The sequence below is a fragment of the Rissa tridactyla genome, chromosome 9 (assembly GCF_028500815.1).
Source record: "Rissa tridactyla isolate bRisTri1 chromosome 9, bRisTri1.patW.cur.20221130, whole genome shotgun sequence".
Lineage (NCBI taxonomy): Eukaryota > Metazoa > Chordata > Aves > Charadriiformes > Laridae > Rissa > Rissa tridactyla.
Window position 1 is genome coordinate 8855011 of NC_071474.1, and position 17830 is coordinate 8872840.

Consider the following 17830-nt stretch of genomic DNA (forward strand, 5'->3'; position numbering starts at 1 on the left):
AGACGCAGCGTGCGGAGAAGCCTGCATCGCCATAACGCTGCTGGCAGCCGTGGCCTGTGGGAGGAGGTGAGTTATGGTTTCTGACGGGACATCCTGGACATGCACAGGAGCCCTGTGGTGGGCCCTTTCTTTCCAGGGCAAGGAAGGGCATAGACAGAAGTTAATGGACTGCCTTTCAGATGAGGTGGCGCCCCGTCCCATCTCTCCGCTCAGGCAAAGTCTTATTCAGCCTTGAACAAATCGGCTAAAAATGCCCTGGAATGCGAGGCCGTAGGAGGGAGCAGGTATCCCAGCCTCGATAGTACCCACACCCAGCAGTGGCGGTGCTCAGTCAGCCTGGGGATTGCTCATGGTCCAGTCCTGGCAGCCTGGAGCTCATTTAACTTGCCTCTCCACGGGGCTCTGCAGCTGCGGCCAGGCGGCTGCCGAGACTCTCTCTGACACCTCACCATCCAGGAGCTGCTGGAGGCGTCAGTCCCCTGCAACCACCCAGGTTCTGCTCACGGTGAAAAAGGAGGCAGATGAGAGCTAATGCAGCTCCTTCCCCACCAGGACAGTGTGGTCTGGGGCAGGGGAGAGTCTCTCAGAACAAAGTGAATACAATGATAGGAAAGGGAAGGACAAGATTTTTCCAGGGATGGTAGCAAAGCCAATACAGATGTATCTGTGCAGATTTTAACCAGCCCCCCCTCCCTCCGGGCTAGGGGTGACTGTTCCCAGTCCTACTGCCCCGCAAAAGAAACTGAGGCAGAAAGCACAGGGGCAGCTGAGCTGTCGTGTTCCGGCGTGCCTGTCACCCACGTACAAGCTACATGTGCTCATTTGCGTGTGTTTGTATTTACCCTCCCAGGGAATGCAAGAGCAGCTCATTAAATAGCGTGACAAATAACTTCTGTCGCTGTCTATTCCATTGTTTGTGTCTCTAAAATGTTTGCGTGTGCTACTTTGGGATATACAGTCAGGCCCCATTGAGCACACGAATGGGCAAGTATTAGAGCTGTAAAGCAACACCTTGGATTTGCCATCTCTGCAACTCACTTAATTAAGGGATCTGTATCCAGAAAGCAGAAAAATGCACATTTCTCATTACAAAAGGTGAAATTTCTGAAATCCATTAGATGCACAGTAGGATAAAAATGTGCAAGATTCCCACACACTGCTATGTCGAGGCATCTTGTTCCTCTTCTATAATACCCCCTGCTATTCTGAGCAAAAATCTTCCAATGCATTTTTGCTGATGTGCCTCAAACCTCAGCTCTGACACTCTGCTAATCCCAGCCAGCCTTCCCTCAACATTTTTACAGTACAGCCCCATACTGATGGGCTGTGACTTTTGCTATTCAAAGAAATAACACAGACGAACCAGCTCCTTGGGTCCCACCCTTAATGAACTGGGGCAAACCGTATAATAGATATCTGTATGGGAAAAAGCCCCGCAGAAATGCGCCACGTGCTATAGAACAGGCTTCAAATGCTTTCTCAAAAACTGGGGACTGCAGTAAGAGCCTCAGTTATAAAGTGAGGAGGTAGAGAGCAGAGGAAATGCAGGGCATGACAATAACTTAGATCCCAGCAGCAACTTGGGTATCCCCAGTTATGGCAACACTCCGAGAGTTTATCAGATGTGGTATGTCAGGAACTTAGACAGGAGAGACTGAGGATGAGCCAGTACATGGCTTTGGCAGAGCCCTTTGATTCCTGTGTGCCTCAGTTTCCCCAGGTCTTAAACGGAGATAATGACACTTCTCCCATGGTGAAGCGTTTTATCTCTGTGCCGGAAAAGGGACATAGGGAGGAACTATTGCAGGTGCCAAGGAGGGGACCACCTATGTATGAACTCTTTTACAAGTGTCTGGAAAGGAGAGAAGGTAAAAAGCGGCGTTTCCAGCTGAGGTGCCTCAGTACTGTTGTACCTCTGTGTTTGAGAGCTGAAACCAGGGCTGCTTCCCATACGTGAAGATCTCCCAGAGGATCACCCCGAAGCTCCAGACATCACTCTCTGTCGTGAACTTCCTGTACATGATGCTCTCCGGAGGCATCCAACGGATAGGCAGCATGGTGTGTCCTCCAACCTGGGTGAGGGCAAAGGCACAAGGAAATCTGAGTGAGGAGAGCCCCGAAGACGGGGTCAGCCCTGACGTGGACACACTCAGGGCCTCCCTGTGAGCTACGTCAACACGGAACTGTTCAAAAAAGCTGGGCCGGCTACTGCCTCCCCGACCGCCCGTGGGCTTACCCGCCAATCCCACCTGGTTAACGTGATAGATCGGGAGCGAAACGTACCAAGATAAACGACGTCCTCTCCTCCCAAAATGGGTTTGTAAAGAAATCAAACGACAAAACGCCAAGAGCATGCTCCAGCCCTACATCCTGACGAACCAGGAGGCAAGGCAAAAACCAGCGTTCAGCAAAGCGCTGTGCTGAGTTTTGCAGGGCCTCAGTGCTCCGAGGCGCCCACCAGAAATACAGCGTGAGGTTTATCCCTCACTTTGGTAAAGGTTTTCTAAAAGTGATGCGCAGGCATCTGCACATCACCTAATTGCATGAAAGATTTTGTGCTCATAAAACTGTGCTACAGGCCTTTTCAAAGAGTGCTTTGAATATGTAAATGACTGCAGGACCGCACTGCAAAAAGGCGGTCTGTTTGTCAAGAACAGGCTCTTACAGGCAGGGATATGCCCAGCATTTAATGGAGGCAGGAAAGCCAGCCCCTTTGGAGATGGAAGAGCCCATGGGCAAAGTCCCACTGGGATATGCCAAGCCAGGGAAAGGCGTTTTCTCAGTCGGGGTCTACCCTTCTCTAAGGCACAGGAATCCAGAAGGTAGATACCTCCCAACAGTTTGAAAGCAGATGGATTTACCTTCAGAGTCACTAGAGATTTCTAACCAAGTGTTTCTGAGCAGGACAAGTTTTTCTCTGTTCTGTCCTTCTACATAAGAAGGACCATCTGTGGGGAAATAGCTAATTGATAAGAGCAGCCGGTGCCGGAAGCAGTATGGCTGCAAGTCTCCAGCACTTGCATCTGCTGAGGGTAAAGTGTCCGAGGTTTTGGTGATGATGAGAAAGTGTGCTTTTGTGGTGCTGCTTGGAAAACCGCTTGTCTCATTATGGACACCAAAAAAGCAAGTGCTATTAACGTTGTAGCACTGCAACTGAATCAAACAGGCAGAAATCTCTCCGGTCCTATGACGGATCAGGGGAGAAGGTATCTGGTATCTCGGTTTCCAGCATACGTGTGGCTATTCAAAATAATGAGATTGTTGCGCTCGCTTGGATGAAAACATTTCTTCTACAAACAAAAGCTCTCCTCTGAGTTGCCAGTTTTCCCAAGCTCCCACAGGTTTCTTTGCCTGATTAAAGCAGAACGAGCGTGGGGAAGGGTCAGCACAGAGACGCACTGCGGTGCTTGGACGCAAGAGGGACAGCGCTAGGGAGGCGTGTTGGAACAGGGTGTGCAATGGGAAGGATGCTTAGCAGGCTTTCTGCATGGAGGGTGCAAGTCAGACGTCTCTGGGGTTTGACAGAATCTGGACCTGAAGAGTTGTACTCAGAGGGCTGCAAAGTAGCCCTTTTTCTAACCCTGAAACAGCCTCTTCCTGCAAAAAAAAGGGATGGGATTTTAAAGGTCTCGGGGACATCTTTCTTTCCTAAATGCAGAGGTGCTCAGAACTGCAATGCTTGAAGGAAAAAAGCTCATTGCAGCTCTGCACCTACTACTTAGAAATGGCTTGGCTGGTGTGTTCTCAGCTTGCTGCTCTGAACTCCCAAGAATGTTCTCCCATGGAAATGGAAATATGCTTCTCTTTGTTTGTTCCTTTGAAACCCTGACTGCAATTTTAGCTCTTTCCTCCTTCCCAGCTTTTACAAGTTGCTTTCCCTTCTTCTGACGGGCTCTGAGGAAATGTTATCAACAGAACAGGACATACATCAGACTTGATTGTTGCAAAAACTGTTCTGTGCTAATGCGTATTTTGTTCTCCTTTAAGCAGCACTAACTCTTCGGTTTTCCAGCAATCTCCAAATGATTACTTATTGCAACGCCCTCTACATTTGCAGTATCCCGAATCTTGCAGACTCATGTGAGATTAGAGGTAGTACAACGTACTGAGCACACTTCACTCCCTTTTGAACAGGTCTTATGTCAGTTCAGCATCCACGGCCCAGGTCCTCAGCTTACACAAACAGCGTTACAGCAGTATTGCTCGAATGGGAAGGCCCTGGTTTCTGCCGCTTGAGGACCTGGCCCTGAAAGCAGAGCAGAGAAGCCAGTAGTCCCATTTCAGTTCTAATAAGCTAAAATAAAGTTGAGGTCTTTGGTCTCCTCTAGACACATCCTGGTGAAGAACTGCCAGTAAAGGGACATACACGGCCAACGGTTGTCCCAAGGATGTGACGACACAGTCTTGACTTGGTTCATATGGTGGAGTGCAGGGTCCGCAAAAGCATTCCTCTCAGCCCTGTATGCCATGTGAGACATACCTTTTACTAAAAATTAATCTAGTAATAATTAGTAATCAAATTAATTTGGGGGTTAAAAAAAAAACCATCCAAGCAATGCCCAGAAATGTATGGATTCCAAAATATGGCTCAACAATGCTCAAAGATAAGGAGGTATACTTTGCAGAGGTATTGTTTGCATCTCGAACAAGATGCCACATTTTTAAGAGCAAATGTTGTCTGGCACCTACTAGCTAACTCTAAGCAGAACAGTCATCTATTAAACTGGTCCATAAAACGATCCAGTGTCTAGAGTAGCACATAAGGCTGACTATTACCTTTTCAAGCATCGCCTTTAACTATCCCTTACTGCTCCCCTCACAGACTGATTAGGATTAAAATTCCCATTTCACAGATGAGAAAACAAATGCGGGAAGGCGGGGAGAGGCCCTGCTCTGAAGCTGTTCAGCAAGCGAACACCGAGTCGAGTCTTCCTGGTCTGCAGTCAGCTGTACCCTGCTATGTGCTGATGTAGCAAAATGATTTAGAGCTGAGCACAGAGGGATTGTGCTACCGATGCCATAGGAAACAGAGTGTGTCCAGGGCGACAGAAATCCTTTGCATAACATGTAGTGGCTGTGATCTGTGTTACACCAGCGTAGACTTCCACGTGATTCCCACGGCTACATACTTCTTTTACAGGACCAGCTGTTGCCAAAAGCTTAAAAGCAAAATGATGCTATTAAATCAGGCTTTAAAAAAAGGATGGTGGTTTTTTTCTTTTTTCTTTTGCAAAGCCAGTTTACATGGCATGTCCTTAGCTCTGGAAAGAATTGTTATCAGGTCTTCAGTCAGAAGCCGAACATTTGCTTCAGTCAAGCTCCTTTTTGCTCAGAGCTGGGCCTGGCAGGTTTCAGAAATAAGTGACCATGCAGGACTGATGCTTGTCAGGAGCATGCTGCTTCTGAGTCTTTTCTAAGACAGTCATGTCATCTTCCCACTCCACCTTCCTCCATTCCCCTTGGGAGCCAGGGATGGGGGAGCCCAGCCATCAGGCAGGTTCATCTTCTAAAGGCCCCTAAGGGTGACATGTCCTCAAACAGTGGCATTGCAACGTCTCCCCTGGAGACACTCCAGAACCTGGAAGAGGGATTTGCTTTCAAGCAAATAAGGCAAATAAATCCTCTTCTGTTCCTCCCTTTAAATCCTGTGATGCTGCCAAGCTTGCCCTTTCTCCTTGTTATTTTAATGCTTCATAGACCTGCAGACTGGCCTCTTTATCCCACTGCCATGGCTGTCTAACTTTGCTTGACATTTTTAGCTCTCTAACTTTCTCTCCCTAGATCAACTCCCCGTGCCCACATTGACATGTTATTCCCACTGCTTTGCTCTTTCAGTTTGCAGTGCTATCCTGGTAATAAATAGAGCAATCAGTGCATAACCTCTGAGTGGGCAAAGTTTCCTTCTTCTGTCTCCATTTCAAGATCACAGCATCACCTACTCGTTTCCATCACTTTCTAATGGATACTCCCAAGTGCGTGACCGGGTCTACAGCCGCATGTTTCTGATAGTCCAGGGCACCTGGCCTCTGCTCTGAAGCCTCATTACACAGCCAAGCCTGTAGACTTGCAAGATAACCAGCCACTCCCTTTGAGCAGCTTATTGCTGTATTAGATATGAACCTCGGGGAGCTGGGGGAGGTTCGTGAAAGGCCAGCATTAATGGCCATTAGGGAGAGAGATAATTACTTAATGCTAGTACAGCACTTTGACGATGTAACGCTATATAAGTGCTACGTACCGGTAGTATTATAAGGTTCGAGTTTTGTCTGCTAGCAAGGAAAGCTTGGTGTCTGGGGAAAAAATTCTCCTTGTCCCAGCTTTCTGAATGACATCCAGCTGATTAGGAAGGGAAAAGATGACATGTTGTCCCCAATGACTTCGACAGTACAGCAGCAGGTAGTGCAGCAGCAGTGTTCAGTGAAGTCTGGGCAATATATCCAGAGTTTGGGCCGCTAACAGTGATACTATGAAAATCAAAAGCAGAGTAGGGCTGAAAAACCCTCCTGAGAACTTTGGACTGGTGGGAATACAGATCCTAACATGTTAAAGGCAGCTCTTGGTGAACAGCCCTGTTTTCCCCCTCCTGGCTCACATACTAGCTCCGTGCTCACAGGTGAAGGTTGTTCCATGGATTTGAGCTAAGAACACAATTTGGTCTCTGGCATACTCTAAGGCTGTGTTTTATTTTCCTTTTTGTGCAGCTTCCTTCCCAACTTTGAAATAAAATAAAAAAATAAGTCAGTGCTTTTGTTTTCCTTGGTCGTTCGACATTTGCTTTCCAAAGCCATCTGACAGCTTTCTTCCTCTTCCTGGCCTACTTCAGGCAGGCTCTGCTCCCGCTCCTGCCTTGGGAAAGTCACGAGAACAACCATAGGTGTCTTCGTATGGTGCAGCATTATTTGAAGTTCCCTTTTGTGTGCAAGAAGCTGGAGTTTGTACAGAATCACGTAGCAGTAGTGGAGACCTTGGCACCATTTCTCTCCAGGAAAATCTACTCAACACTCAATCCACTCGACCGAGTGATAAGACACGCATTCTCTGCTTGCTGTCTCTGTTCCTGCTGCTCTAGGTGGGGATGACCTAGGATCTTCTTTAATTGCAGATCTGGCTGTCATCCCAGGCTGGGCTGCACTGGAACATATGTCCTTTAGACCTCAGCTCTAGGCGCTGGGTGATCCCTGGAAGATACTTAGCTCCAAACCTTCCCCCAGCAGCCAGATGTATGTCCCCATCAGGACACATTAATTCTTGCTGCGGGCAGGATGTGTTATTCAGCAGTTCTGGACAGCTTTGTATGAATAAGAGCCACAGGTGGTTGGGTCACCCGAGAGGACACGAGGACAAAAAAAAAAGCAAGGCAAGCAAGAAGCAGGAAAAGCTTCTCTGTTTGGCTAAGTTGAGCTTCTGGAGAAAAACAAACATCGCACAAAACTGCCGCAGATCACGCCTTTGTGAGTCGAAGTTTGTGCGATCAGGTTGGGGCATGCGAAGGTGGCTTCTCAGGGGTGAGGCAAAGGGCAGTACGTGCTCATGGCTGGGTCTCCAGGTGGAGACACACCTTCCCTGCCATCAGCGCTGGATCCAGCAGCAGTGAGAGATATTTCTCTATTGGATGTGTGAGTCCTGACAGATTCCTGGGCACCTTTTGCGAAGCGGAGGGATTAGCTCTGACATGCCAGGCAGAGCTGAGCTTTGCTGAACATTAACTGTCCCGCACTTCATAGTTCTAACTGTCACCTTACCAAGCTCTTAAGTACCCAAGTAGTTTACATCAGAAGTAGCTGAATTTAAGGGCAAGTTGTGACTGGATGCGATTTCCAAGTATTTTATCGGTAATTTCCTTTCAGCTTAACCAGAAAGTAGGGTGCTAGCAATATCTGAGATTGCACCATTGCCGGAGCTACTCTGGCCTCAAAACAACCCCAAGGTGTTGTCCTGACTGAAAGGCACCATGTGTTATGGCCATACCACTCCCAGGCTGAGCCCCTTCTAAGTGATTCAAAAGCGGTCACTGCAAAAATCTCAGCATAGCGTGTCCTTGCCTTGAGGTCGTGCGCCTTTGCCGTCCCTGCTGTCACAGCCAGTGCTGAATGTGAGCTTAAAACCAGTCAACAAAAACCAAAAAGCTTCCGCCAAACACTTCGACTCACTTGACTCATTGTGTCTTCACCGTGCAGCACTCCGAATGTGTCTGCTCCACTTTCTGGGAATGGCAGAGCTGATCCCCTCCTAATCCTCACTCTCTCATCTAACCATCTCCTCCGTTGCAGGCTCTGGCAGTGCCGCAGCGTGGGGCTTGCTGCTGCCCTGCATGCCAGTGACTGAAGACATCTCACAGCAGTTTGCAAGGGATCACAGAGGATTTTTGGAGATTTACAGAACACACAAAACAACCTGTAGCTGTTTCTCTTACTTGCATGGAGCCGTGCTGGATGTCCCAGCCTTTCCCAAAGCGGGGGAGATGCAGGTCTCCTGCTGCCAGAGGGGAGAGGGTTGGAGAGCATGGGGAAAGGAACCAAATGTCCCTGTCGTGAGGTGATGTAAGGGCCCAGATGGACTTGCTCGGGAGCAGGAAAGACTGACCAGGCAGGGTTAATGCGCAACTGAGAAGGGGGTGAGACCTTCCTGCTGTCAGTAGGGCTGTTTGGCAAGGGACTGTTTGTTCCCCCCAGATGCACATACTGTGTTTAAACATGAGTCTAAAAATAAAGCCTGCCATTGACATTGTTTTTCCTTACTTCATTTAACAATCTAGTTGCTTTATGACCTGTAATTCTGAATCACATTGAACCAAGCAGTGTAATTTGCAAGCAGGGACAGTGGCCTTTTCCCCCCCCTTCCCCTCATCTCTGCTCCACTGAGTGTGTTTTAATCCCACGGTTTTCAGCATTCCTAATGAGCCATTAACAAGCTGCCAATTACTTATGCAAATGAGGGGGGGCAGACATGGAGGGGTGGCTGTAGCTAGAGGTAAATTCTGCTACCTCAAAACGGCCTGAGATAAATCACTGCTGTTCTAAGAGCTGCCTGTACCCAAGAGTCCTCTCAGTTATACTATCTGCCATCTAAAAATGCCAGAGGTAATGCAGAGGATGGTTAAGAAAAGGGAAACAGAGGAGTAATCGCACATATATTTTTAATTATGTTTGCCAATAATCTATTTGGTGTGCTCCTTACCACAATTCACTCCTCCCCTTTTCTTCCCAGAACTCAAAGCAGCAGCACCCACTGCTAGGAAAGGGCTGCGCGACCAGCCTGCAGAGGAACCAAGGCCAATTTCTCATTTTCATATAAGCAAGTGCTTCAAAAGCCGTGATCTCTGTCACCGGGACATAAACCATGAGGAATCCCAGCCATGCCATTCAGCTGGTGAGACGTGGGAGCAGAGCAGCTGTAGTTTGCAAAGCAGCTAGTTAAGAGGTCAGCGAGGCCACCACTAGGTGCTAGCAGGTCCTAAACTCCTGTCCTAACAGTTGCTGCTAGAGTCTTCCCAGGTGAAGGAGAGGTCTCCTGATTCCCTGGGCCACCTACTGAAAGCTTCTTGTGACCCAGAATGAAGAGAGCCCACACTAGGATCTCAGACAGCAGAGGAAGGTGGTAGCACTGGGGAAGGATTCACTGGTGGGAGAGCCAGTGCCTTCCCAGGAGTCCCACTGCTTGGCTGCGGGTTGGCACCGGGCAGTTGTGCAGAGGGGTGCATGCAGATGGTGGCCTCTGTGGTCTTTTGCACCACAGCCACGACACGGGCACCACATCTGGCCGTTCAAAAGCTACCAACTAAACCACCTTTGTCCTGGTCGCTGCCCAGATACCCGCAGAGGCTGGGAAGGACACTGAATCTATTCATACTACAGCCATCAGACAGTTTGTCGGGCACCGTCTGATTTAGCTATTTGCCTCCACCAGGCTGGAGACCCTTGCACCACACCACGCTCTTTTAGGACAGGCCTGCTCAGAGACAGGCAACGCCTGTGAAACAGCACAGCTGTCGGCTGGTTCCGACTTCAAAGGGGATCTGTAGTCAGCAAAGACTGCATGTGCCAACAGAAATTGTCCATGACTGATCTGCATTATCATTTTGCAGTGAGCTGGTAATACTACATGAAGTGTTTAATAGCTCAAAAGCTAATCAGATAGGGGCTAAGTTAAACCATCGTGATGCAAGAAACGCGTCCGTCAGGATTCTGCTCTTTCGGTGACGCAGAGAATGAAAATCAGCTCAGTTTCTGGCTTCGGAAAGTAAGAAGATTTGACCAATAAATCTTAACCTAGCAATATAAAAGCAAAGTCTCAAAGTGGCCTGAGAAATACAGCTTAGGAAACAGGACTAATAAAGCACTCGCATGTGCGATCACTCTATGCTAATATGCTTTCAGATCGGTATCTCCTAATCCCCGCTTCCATCGTCCCTCTCTCTCTGTCCTGACAGTGACTCCCCTCTGGGTAACCAATAACGCTCCGTCTTTGTCTGCAGCCAGAGCCATTCCTGACTGACGACTATACATGATTTAGATAAGGCTCCATTACTTAACTTCTGGATGCTGGGTAATCAGTTCAACTGCCTTGGCATTAATCATAATAATATTCAAAATTCATTAGGCTAGATTGTTTGGAAATCTATTTCTTGTTAGCGTCAGATTCACTGAGCATAGGCCCGGCAGCGTACAGACAGCAATTCAATACCACGCAGGGTATGGGAACTCCCGACAGAAGCAGTCCCTTTCTTTCCGTGCAGCTGGACCATGATCTGGCAGCTCCTGCCCGGTTTGTCATTTGCGTATCTCTGTTAAGTAGCGGCGAAACACGGTGAGCATGCTGCTGTGGGTTGATCAAGGGGCACCTATAGAAATAAATAGCTGAGGATGGAGTTTTTAAGGGGGGGGGGGGGGAAGGCTAGATGCTCAGATCTGCGCCCACGAATCTTAGTAGTATCTTTTGTATCTAAACACTGGGCAGCCAACCCAGAGACTTTTGTGCTCAGTCATGGTATGGAGGCACAAAAACTGAAAGTCTTTTTAAAAACAGAAATCTATTCCTTGCTTTCCTGAAAATTTACAGTACGCTAGATTAGAGAATGGGGCCTTAGTGCTTTACCAAGGTGAAAAACTTTCAGCAATAAAATAGCTGGATCGTTCCTTCTAGCCAGTTTCCTGTAGGCCAATTGAGGACGGTTCCCAACGGTGCGCTTCCTAATGGTTTATTTGGCCTGTTTAAGCATTTTGGGTGATGGTGCTTTCCTTCAGGTACAAGTTCTCACCCTGTAGTCGAACAGTGGTTTCTCAGCGGGGAGACATCACAGAAATATAGAAAAGCTTCAGAAGATGCATACGCTTTCTGTCCTAATGAAGGCAGTTCAGGCACAGATGGCATCTCAGACAAACGCGTTGCAAGCCGTGTTAAAATAAAGAGCTCATCATCGGAGGCTGCAGTGTCACACCTACTAATGATGTGATTAAACTCATCAGTGCCGGTGGGAAAGCTGTGCCAGCTCTGGCACTGCTGAATGGAGAGAGAGCTGCATTTCCCGGCAGAGGCAAACCCTAACCCCCTCCCACCCATGAGCTAGGCCACTGCAGAGACACACTGAATACGTAACACTAACGGCTAAACTTCCTGAGACCTAAAATAGGGGAGGTTGCCCTGGATGTGCCCTTCCCATACCTGCCTGAAGCATCCCTGTCAAAAGGTGGTGTGGCACGCATGGGAGAGGCTGCAGGTGGTGACAACAGCCGAAGAGGGACAAGCACAGGAAAAGAGAGTGACTGCACCCATCTGAGCACGGCTGCAATGGGCGAGCGGCAGCACTGGGAAGGGGCAGAACTAAAACCAGCGATAGCCAAAATGGTGGCACGTGCAGAAGGTGAGGCTGGGGTTTGGCTGCAGGATTCTGCTGGAAAACAAGCTAAATTTGAAAATTGCATCGTCTTCTACTCCATTTTCCCACCTGAGACTTTCTGCGCATTGAAGTTTCCTCCATTCTTTATCAAGTTTGCCAGATGCCCTTGAGTAGGACAGAGTTGCTGGCGTCCCATGCATTTTAACCACTGTGTTAAAATTCTTCCTCCCTATTTATTTATCCAGGAGCGTAAATAAATAAGCAAAACTCGAGCACTAAGTGGCCATCGCAGATATCGCTAGTTGCCTTCTGCTCCCCTTCCTGCAGCCAGCCAGACGCTCCACCCCAGTGGGTCCCGCTGGGACCGTTTCACAAACGCAGCGCCCGGTAGGACGCATCTGACTGGTTTTGCTGTAATATAGGACCGCTTCTAGATGGTCAGCTCTCTGAACCAGGAGAGTTTTCCTAGAGGAGTCTCTAGCCACCGGCTCTCCATTAGGGTTAGCCACAAGAGGAAGGACGGAAAGAGAAAGTGAGTCTAAAGAAACCACTAATGTTCTGCAGTGTCTGAGAGGATGAATGACCCCTGCAGACATATGCTGAGCAGACAGGACAGTCCTCAATTATGTCATTGCTGGAGCATTTACTTCAAGGGGAAACGTGACTACAAATGCTGGGGTTAAAGCCTTGGCTGGTTTCACTGCCTCTGGATAAGCCGCTCTAGTCCAAGAGCGTTAGGTACGAGTATGCAGCGTGCACAGGCAATGACATGCATGTCTGCGTGTGAAACGGCTTTACAGCCCAAAAAGTAGAGCTGAAAAAAAACCCCCTTATTTCATTCTGCCCTCTTTCCTTTGTGAGAGGAATCCTAAAGGATTTGCTAAGGTATCAGTGGGCGCCAATCCATACATACCAGTGGGCAACGCACAGCCTCCCTCAGGAAATCACAAGCAAATCTTGCCTACACGATGGAAATTTCCTGCTTGCCACACTGATTTTCCTCATCCTCACCACATTATCCCCGTGCTAACTTCTATATACTTCCCTCAACATTTTCTAACCTTCAAGCTCACAACTTTGTAAATATTTGCAATCAGGTAGCACATCTCCCCACTCTGGTCATTCTTTAGACAAACTATTTACATACGGCTCTTTCTGTCCTTAGTAATCAATTGCTTCACATCGTCTTTGTTTCTGCTGCACCTCTCCAGAAGCTGTTGACCTTACGGATGCTCTTTGTGGGGCAGAGTCAAGGCCACGTGGCGGTGTAATAAAAGAGTATTTAAAATAACGATTGCTGTAGAGGCACACGCTTTGCTCTTTGACTTGGGTTCTTTACATGGGTGGCTTCAGAAGAGCATTTGTTTCACTGGTACACCGAAAGCCACACGCTTGCTCGGGAGCTGCCACCCCACAAGGGACTGTGCTTCATTCGAAGAGGACAAGATCTATAAAGACAAAATGCAACGTGGCCTGGGGCGGGCGCAATCGCACTTTACAGCGATACTGGCTGTATATTGATCAGAACCGGCTTGGTGCTTTATTAGCCACCCGAGAGGTGCGATGAGCTGCTGGTGGAATTTGTGCTTGATAATCAATCAAAGGCATTCGTCATTCTTCAAAATGCTCCTTGAGTAGGTGTTCGATTTGGGTGTGCGTGAAAAAGGGAGGAGAGCAAGTCGGAGCAAGAGGGAGGGAGGCAGCAGGCACGGGTAGGGTGTCCTGCTGCCCACCCCTCGTCCTGACCCACAGGACATCCCTGCTGCGGCATCCCACACCGCCCCGTGGACACCATCTCACGGGGCAGGTCCTGTGGCTCAGCAGACGACTCCACCACTGGCAAAGCTCTCCCTGATGAAGCTTGAAGAGCAGCAGCCGTTGCTGCCGTTCCCCAGCCGCCTGGCACACGTAGCTCCCTCAAAGCTCTCCCTTTCTGGTTTGGTTTTCCCGCATTTCCTAGACAAACTGCTCTGTGGGGTTTTTTTTTTTCCCTTCCTCTCACTGACAGGTACAGGTGGCTTTGCTGCCCTCTCATTGCACCTCCCCCAGCTTGAATTTTAAACTATTTAACAGCTTTAAATGCACCTAATGATGTTTCAGTCTGCACTTTGCTGCCATCCCTCTGCTTTTCTGACACCGGGAAGAAAAGTGGTCTGGAAATCTATCGCGGACTTCCCTGCGTCGGAGGTCTAATTACATGGTAACCTGTGACCTCGTAAGTACAGGGTAATCTGCTGTGTCATACCAGGGTAAATTATCCCACTACTTCTGTCTTTTCCACTGTAGCCTTCTGCAGAGATGGAAATACAGCTGGTTAAACGGTAATTAATCTTTGAACCATCTAACACTTGCCCAGGCCAGTGAGGAGTAACCAGCAGAAGCCCACTGGCTCTGTGCGGGGCAAGGGACTGGCTCAGGAGCCACCGCTCTGGGAGTGTCTGGTGTCACCTGGCCAAAGCAGGGGCCGCTTTGTCACCCAGTCTCTCTGGGTGCTGGCAGCCTGGGGCAGTGGCTGTGGGCTGCTTTCTCAGCAGAGCTGGATGCGGCTGTCTCCTGCCTGCCCTGCGTTAGGCATCGCTTATTCTGAGGGACACATCCAGAGTCATCTGCAGGAGGAAAGGGGCACCAGGGGCATGTGGATGCCCGAGAGGAACAGGCACCCGCCCTGCCTGTGTTAGCAGGATGGGGCCAGAGGTTCAGAGCGGCTCATTCATGCTGGGGATGAGCCGTCGGGAGCGCTTCTGTATCCCCGCTGCGAGGGAGGTGCGTGGGAACGGCACCAACGCCTTCCTCTGAAACCATCCAAACCAGCCAGGCACGGCCCCAGGCATTCACCCCGCAAAACTCCAGGAAAACCAGCCGAGAGATCTGCTTTCTCCCTCACCACTGTGAGATGTACTTCATTCCCTCCCACGCTAACAGCCTCTTGCCCCGGGGCTGGGGGCTGTCTGTCTGACCCATGGTACCTTTATGGTAAGGAAATATATTTGCATAAATTTTAGACCCACTGACATCGTTCCCTCTGGAGAGCTTCAGGTTTTTATAGTAACCACGGTAATGATTCTCAGATTATAGACTAATAAAATATTTTAATTTGTTAGGAACATTAAGGTGGGCACTGTACGATTCTTATGACATTTAAACAGTGCTTAAAAAAAAAAAGGAGGGGGGCACGTTTCTGAGCACATTTATTTTCCAAACAGGAGCACTGAAATAGAAAGTCAAAATCCCACATGCTGGTACCGAGATGGGCTCTGACACCTCCCCTCCATGCCTGTTTCACTTGAATACCTGCCAAGTTAAATAAGCAAACACGGGCTTTCGGCGTCCTAGTTGCAAACCTGTTTTTGTCAAGTGAGCCCTCCTCCTCAGCCGCTCTGGTCCCGCTGCGCGGCTCCGACCCCATCTAAGCACGTATGACTCCGTGTGCCATTGCCCTCTGCGGGCCAGGGCACAACTAATGGGTGCTGCGAGGGGTAACACAGAGGTTTTGCACCTCTGCCGACGCTCACCTATTTCTCCCCCCTGCCCATCCATTGTGCACTCGGATTAACTAACAGGACAAGGCTGTATAGCAAGCAAGTCACGGGTCTAGAGAATCCCATCATTTCCATGGCATGTAACACACATTGTGCAGACTGCTGTACCGCCCCTTCCTCTGGCCGGGTAGATATTGCATGGTTTTGGAGTGAATAAGACCTCACAGGGGCATTCTGGAGGAGGAAAGTTGCCCTTGCAGTTGATACGGCTGATAGCTCTCTGCCTCCTTTCCTAACCTGGAAAACGGGGCAATGCAACTCGCTGACTTCTCAAAGATAATGGCTTGTACAGTGAAGCAGTACGATGGCACGGAAAAGCCTGCCAAGAAAGGGAAAAACAGGGAAATGTTTAGCTCAGGGTTAGTTCTACCTGGTGAGAGAGACGGAGGGTTACACGATGAATATTACGGAGAAGAATTAGCCAAGAAGCTCCTTTGTTCTGGGAGTACTTTCGCCTTGTACCTCGACTGGATCACACAAGATTAACGGCAGGTGATTATGTAAAGTCTGTACTACAAGGCAGAGGCGAATGTGAGCTGGGGCCCCCCCATTATCATTACCTGACCTTGCACGTTCCCTTTTGCAACCTCAGCATTTTTTTTTTTTAATTTTTTTTTTGTGGATAGGATTTCTGGGTGGTTATTTTAAGAAAACTGTGTTAAATTTCTTGCTTCTGTGCCAGGTACCCGCTGTTTAACAAACGGGCCATGACTAAGCATCGACTGGAAATTAGAAGCATCTACGAGTTAAAGCAATGAGATTCTGGGACTGTCTTCCCTTAGGAGCACATTTAATAGTGGTGCTTGATTATGAAAAGGATAAAACTGATGTGATTGATGCAACAGGGGATTGGATTTGATGATCCAGGGAATCCCTTCCAGCCCTCTCTACTCTTAATGAATTTATTTTTTAAGGGCGGGGAGGGGAGATGCAGTGCGCTACTGACGCCAAACAACAGTGAAGCGTGTAGATACCTGCCGATGGTTAGGGGGTCTCCATCCCCAGATTTAACCACTTCTCATCACCAAGAAGGTGGAGGAGGTCTCTCTCCTTGTTCTGCCCATCCTGAACGCACCAAACAGAGGTGGGCACAAGGATCCCACCTGCTTCTCTCTTTGCGTTTTCCAACTACTGACAACTTCCAAAATTCACTCTCCTTGCACCAGTACCACAAATATCTCAGCTCACAGGTTCCCTAAGTGTCCCTAATGCACTTACCTGTCTCCCAACACCACAATGACTGTGTCCCTTGCAATCTTTTTTCATGTGAGTCTCCTCAGTGAAGAAGAGCGGGGGGGGTCACCTTTCAACAACAGGAAACTGAGGCGCAGAAGGACTAACTGAATTTCCTATGGTGGCACAGGACACCGATAGTATGGAAGGGACCTGAAGCCCCAGTCCAAGGCTGGGATCTCACGGCTGGGCTCTTCTCCACGCACCTAACCGGGCTCTCCCTTTCAGAACAGGAATAGCAGAGCAGAAAGCATTTTTCAGCCCAAGCATTCCCTGGTCTGGGATTCCCATCCTCTGTCAAGCCAAGGGGGCTGAGGTTGGGGTTCATGAGGGCACAGCACAAGGTTCTTTCAGAAGGCACGCACAGGGAAAACAGTTATGTTCCTTTTTCCCCCTGAGTAGTTTTAATTCTTTAATTCCTACTTGCTAATAAGATAAAACGCCGTGATTTCTGCAGGATCAAATAGTGCAGGACAAGCTAAGGGAGTTTATTAATTAGTGTGCTTTCAGGGCTGGGAAAAAAAATAATAAAAAGAAGAACTAGGATTGTAGATGTTAGCTATAAATACGACTCAAGCATTACCTGCCATAACATTTTAGCAAAGGGGAGGCTGTCATGGTAGTTCTGGGCATGGCACGCTGATACTGAATAAAAAAATCATAAATGAGAGGGCAAGACTTTTGCTTTCCAAAATGTGGCTATTCACAGACATGCGCTACATTTCTCCAGGGCCTGATCCTGCAAATAATACCAGGTATAGCACTTTGAGTGTGAGTGCCCCTCTGGCTTCCCCAGGGATTGCATGGAGCAGCGAGCGCTAACCCCAGTGGTAAGCGGTTGCAGGATCAGATTCATAGCGTGCCAAGAATTTTGGATGAAAAGAGCTATAAAGAAGTCACATATTATTATGTCACATTGCAAAGGTCAAGCCCAGTATTTGTTCTGTCATAAGGACATGACTGAAAGGCAAAAAAATAGTGTCAGGGCACAGGGGAAAATAATTTTTTTTAAAACTGTCTTCAGGGCTGAGGATACAGAATTACATCAGTGCTTAGAACTAAATTCTTATCCACACCCCACAATTCAATTTTGGCTCAGAAAGGCATAAAAATAACAAAATCACCTTTCAGTGGCACGTCTTCTTATCCGCTGACATATCCCCTGTAAAATCAGCGATATCTAAACTCTCACTCCCGTGGGATTCTGACAACAGTCAGGAAC

At 48.5% G+C, this 17830-nt stretch overlaps 1 protein-coding gene across 3 annotated transcripts in view; it reads right to left on the bottom strand.

The window, feature by feature from the left end:
* Window positions 1-17830, bottom strand: part of NTRK3 (neurotrophic receptor tyrosine kinase 3) — a 228694-nt gene that overhangs the window by 11810 nt on the left and 199054 nt on the right. For all 3 annotated transcript variants that reach the window (XM_054214890.1, XM_054214889.1, XM_054214891.1), the window contains one exon: window positions 1914-2072. In XM_054214890.1, coding sequence (XP_054070865.1) covers window positions 1914-2072 — 159 coding nt within the window. The remainder of the gene's footprint in view (window positions 1-1913; window positions 2073-17830) is intronic.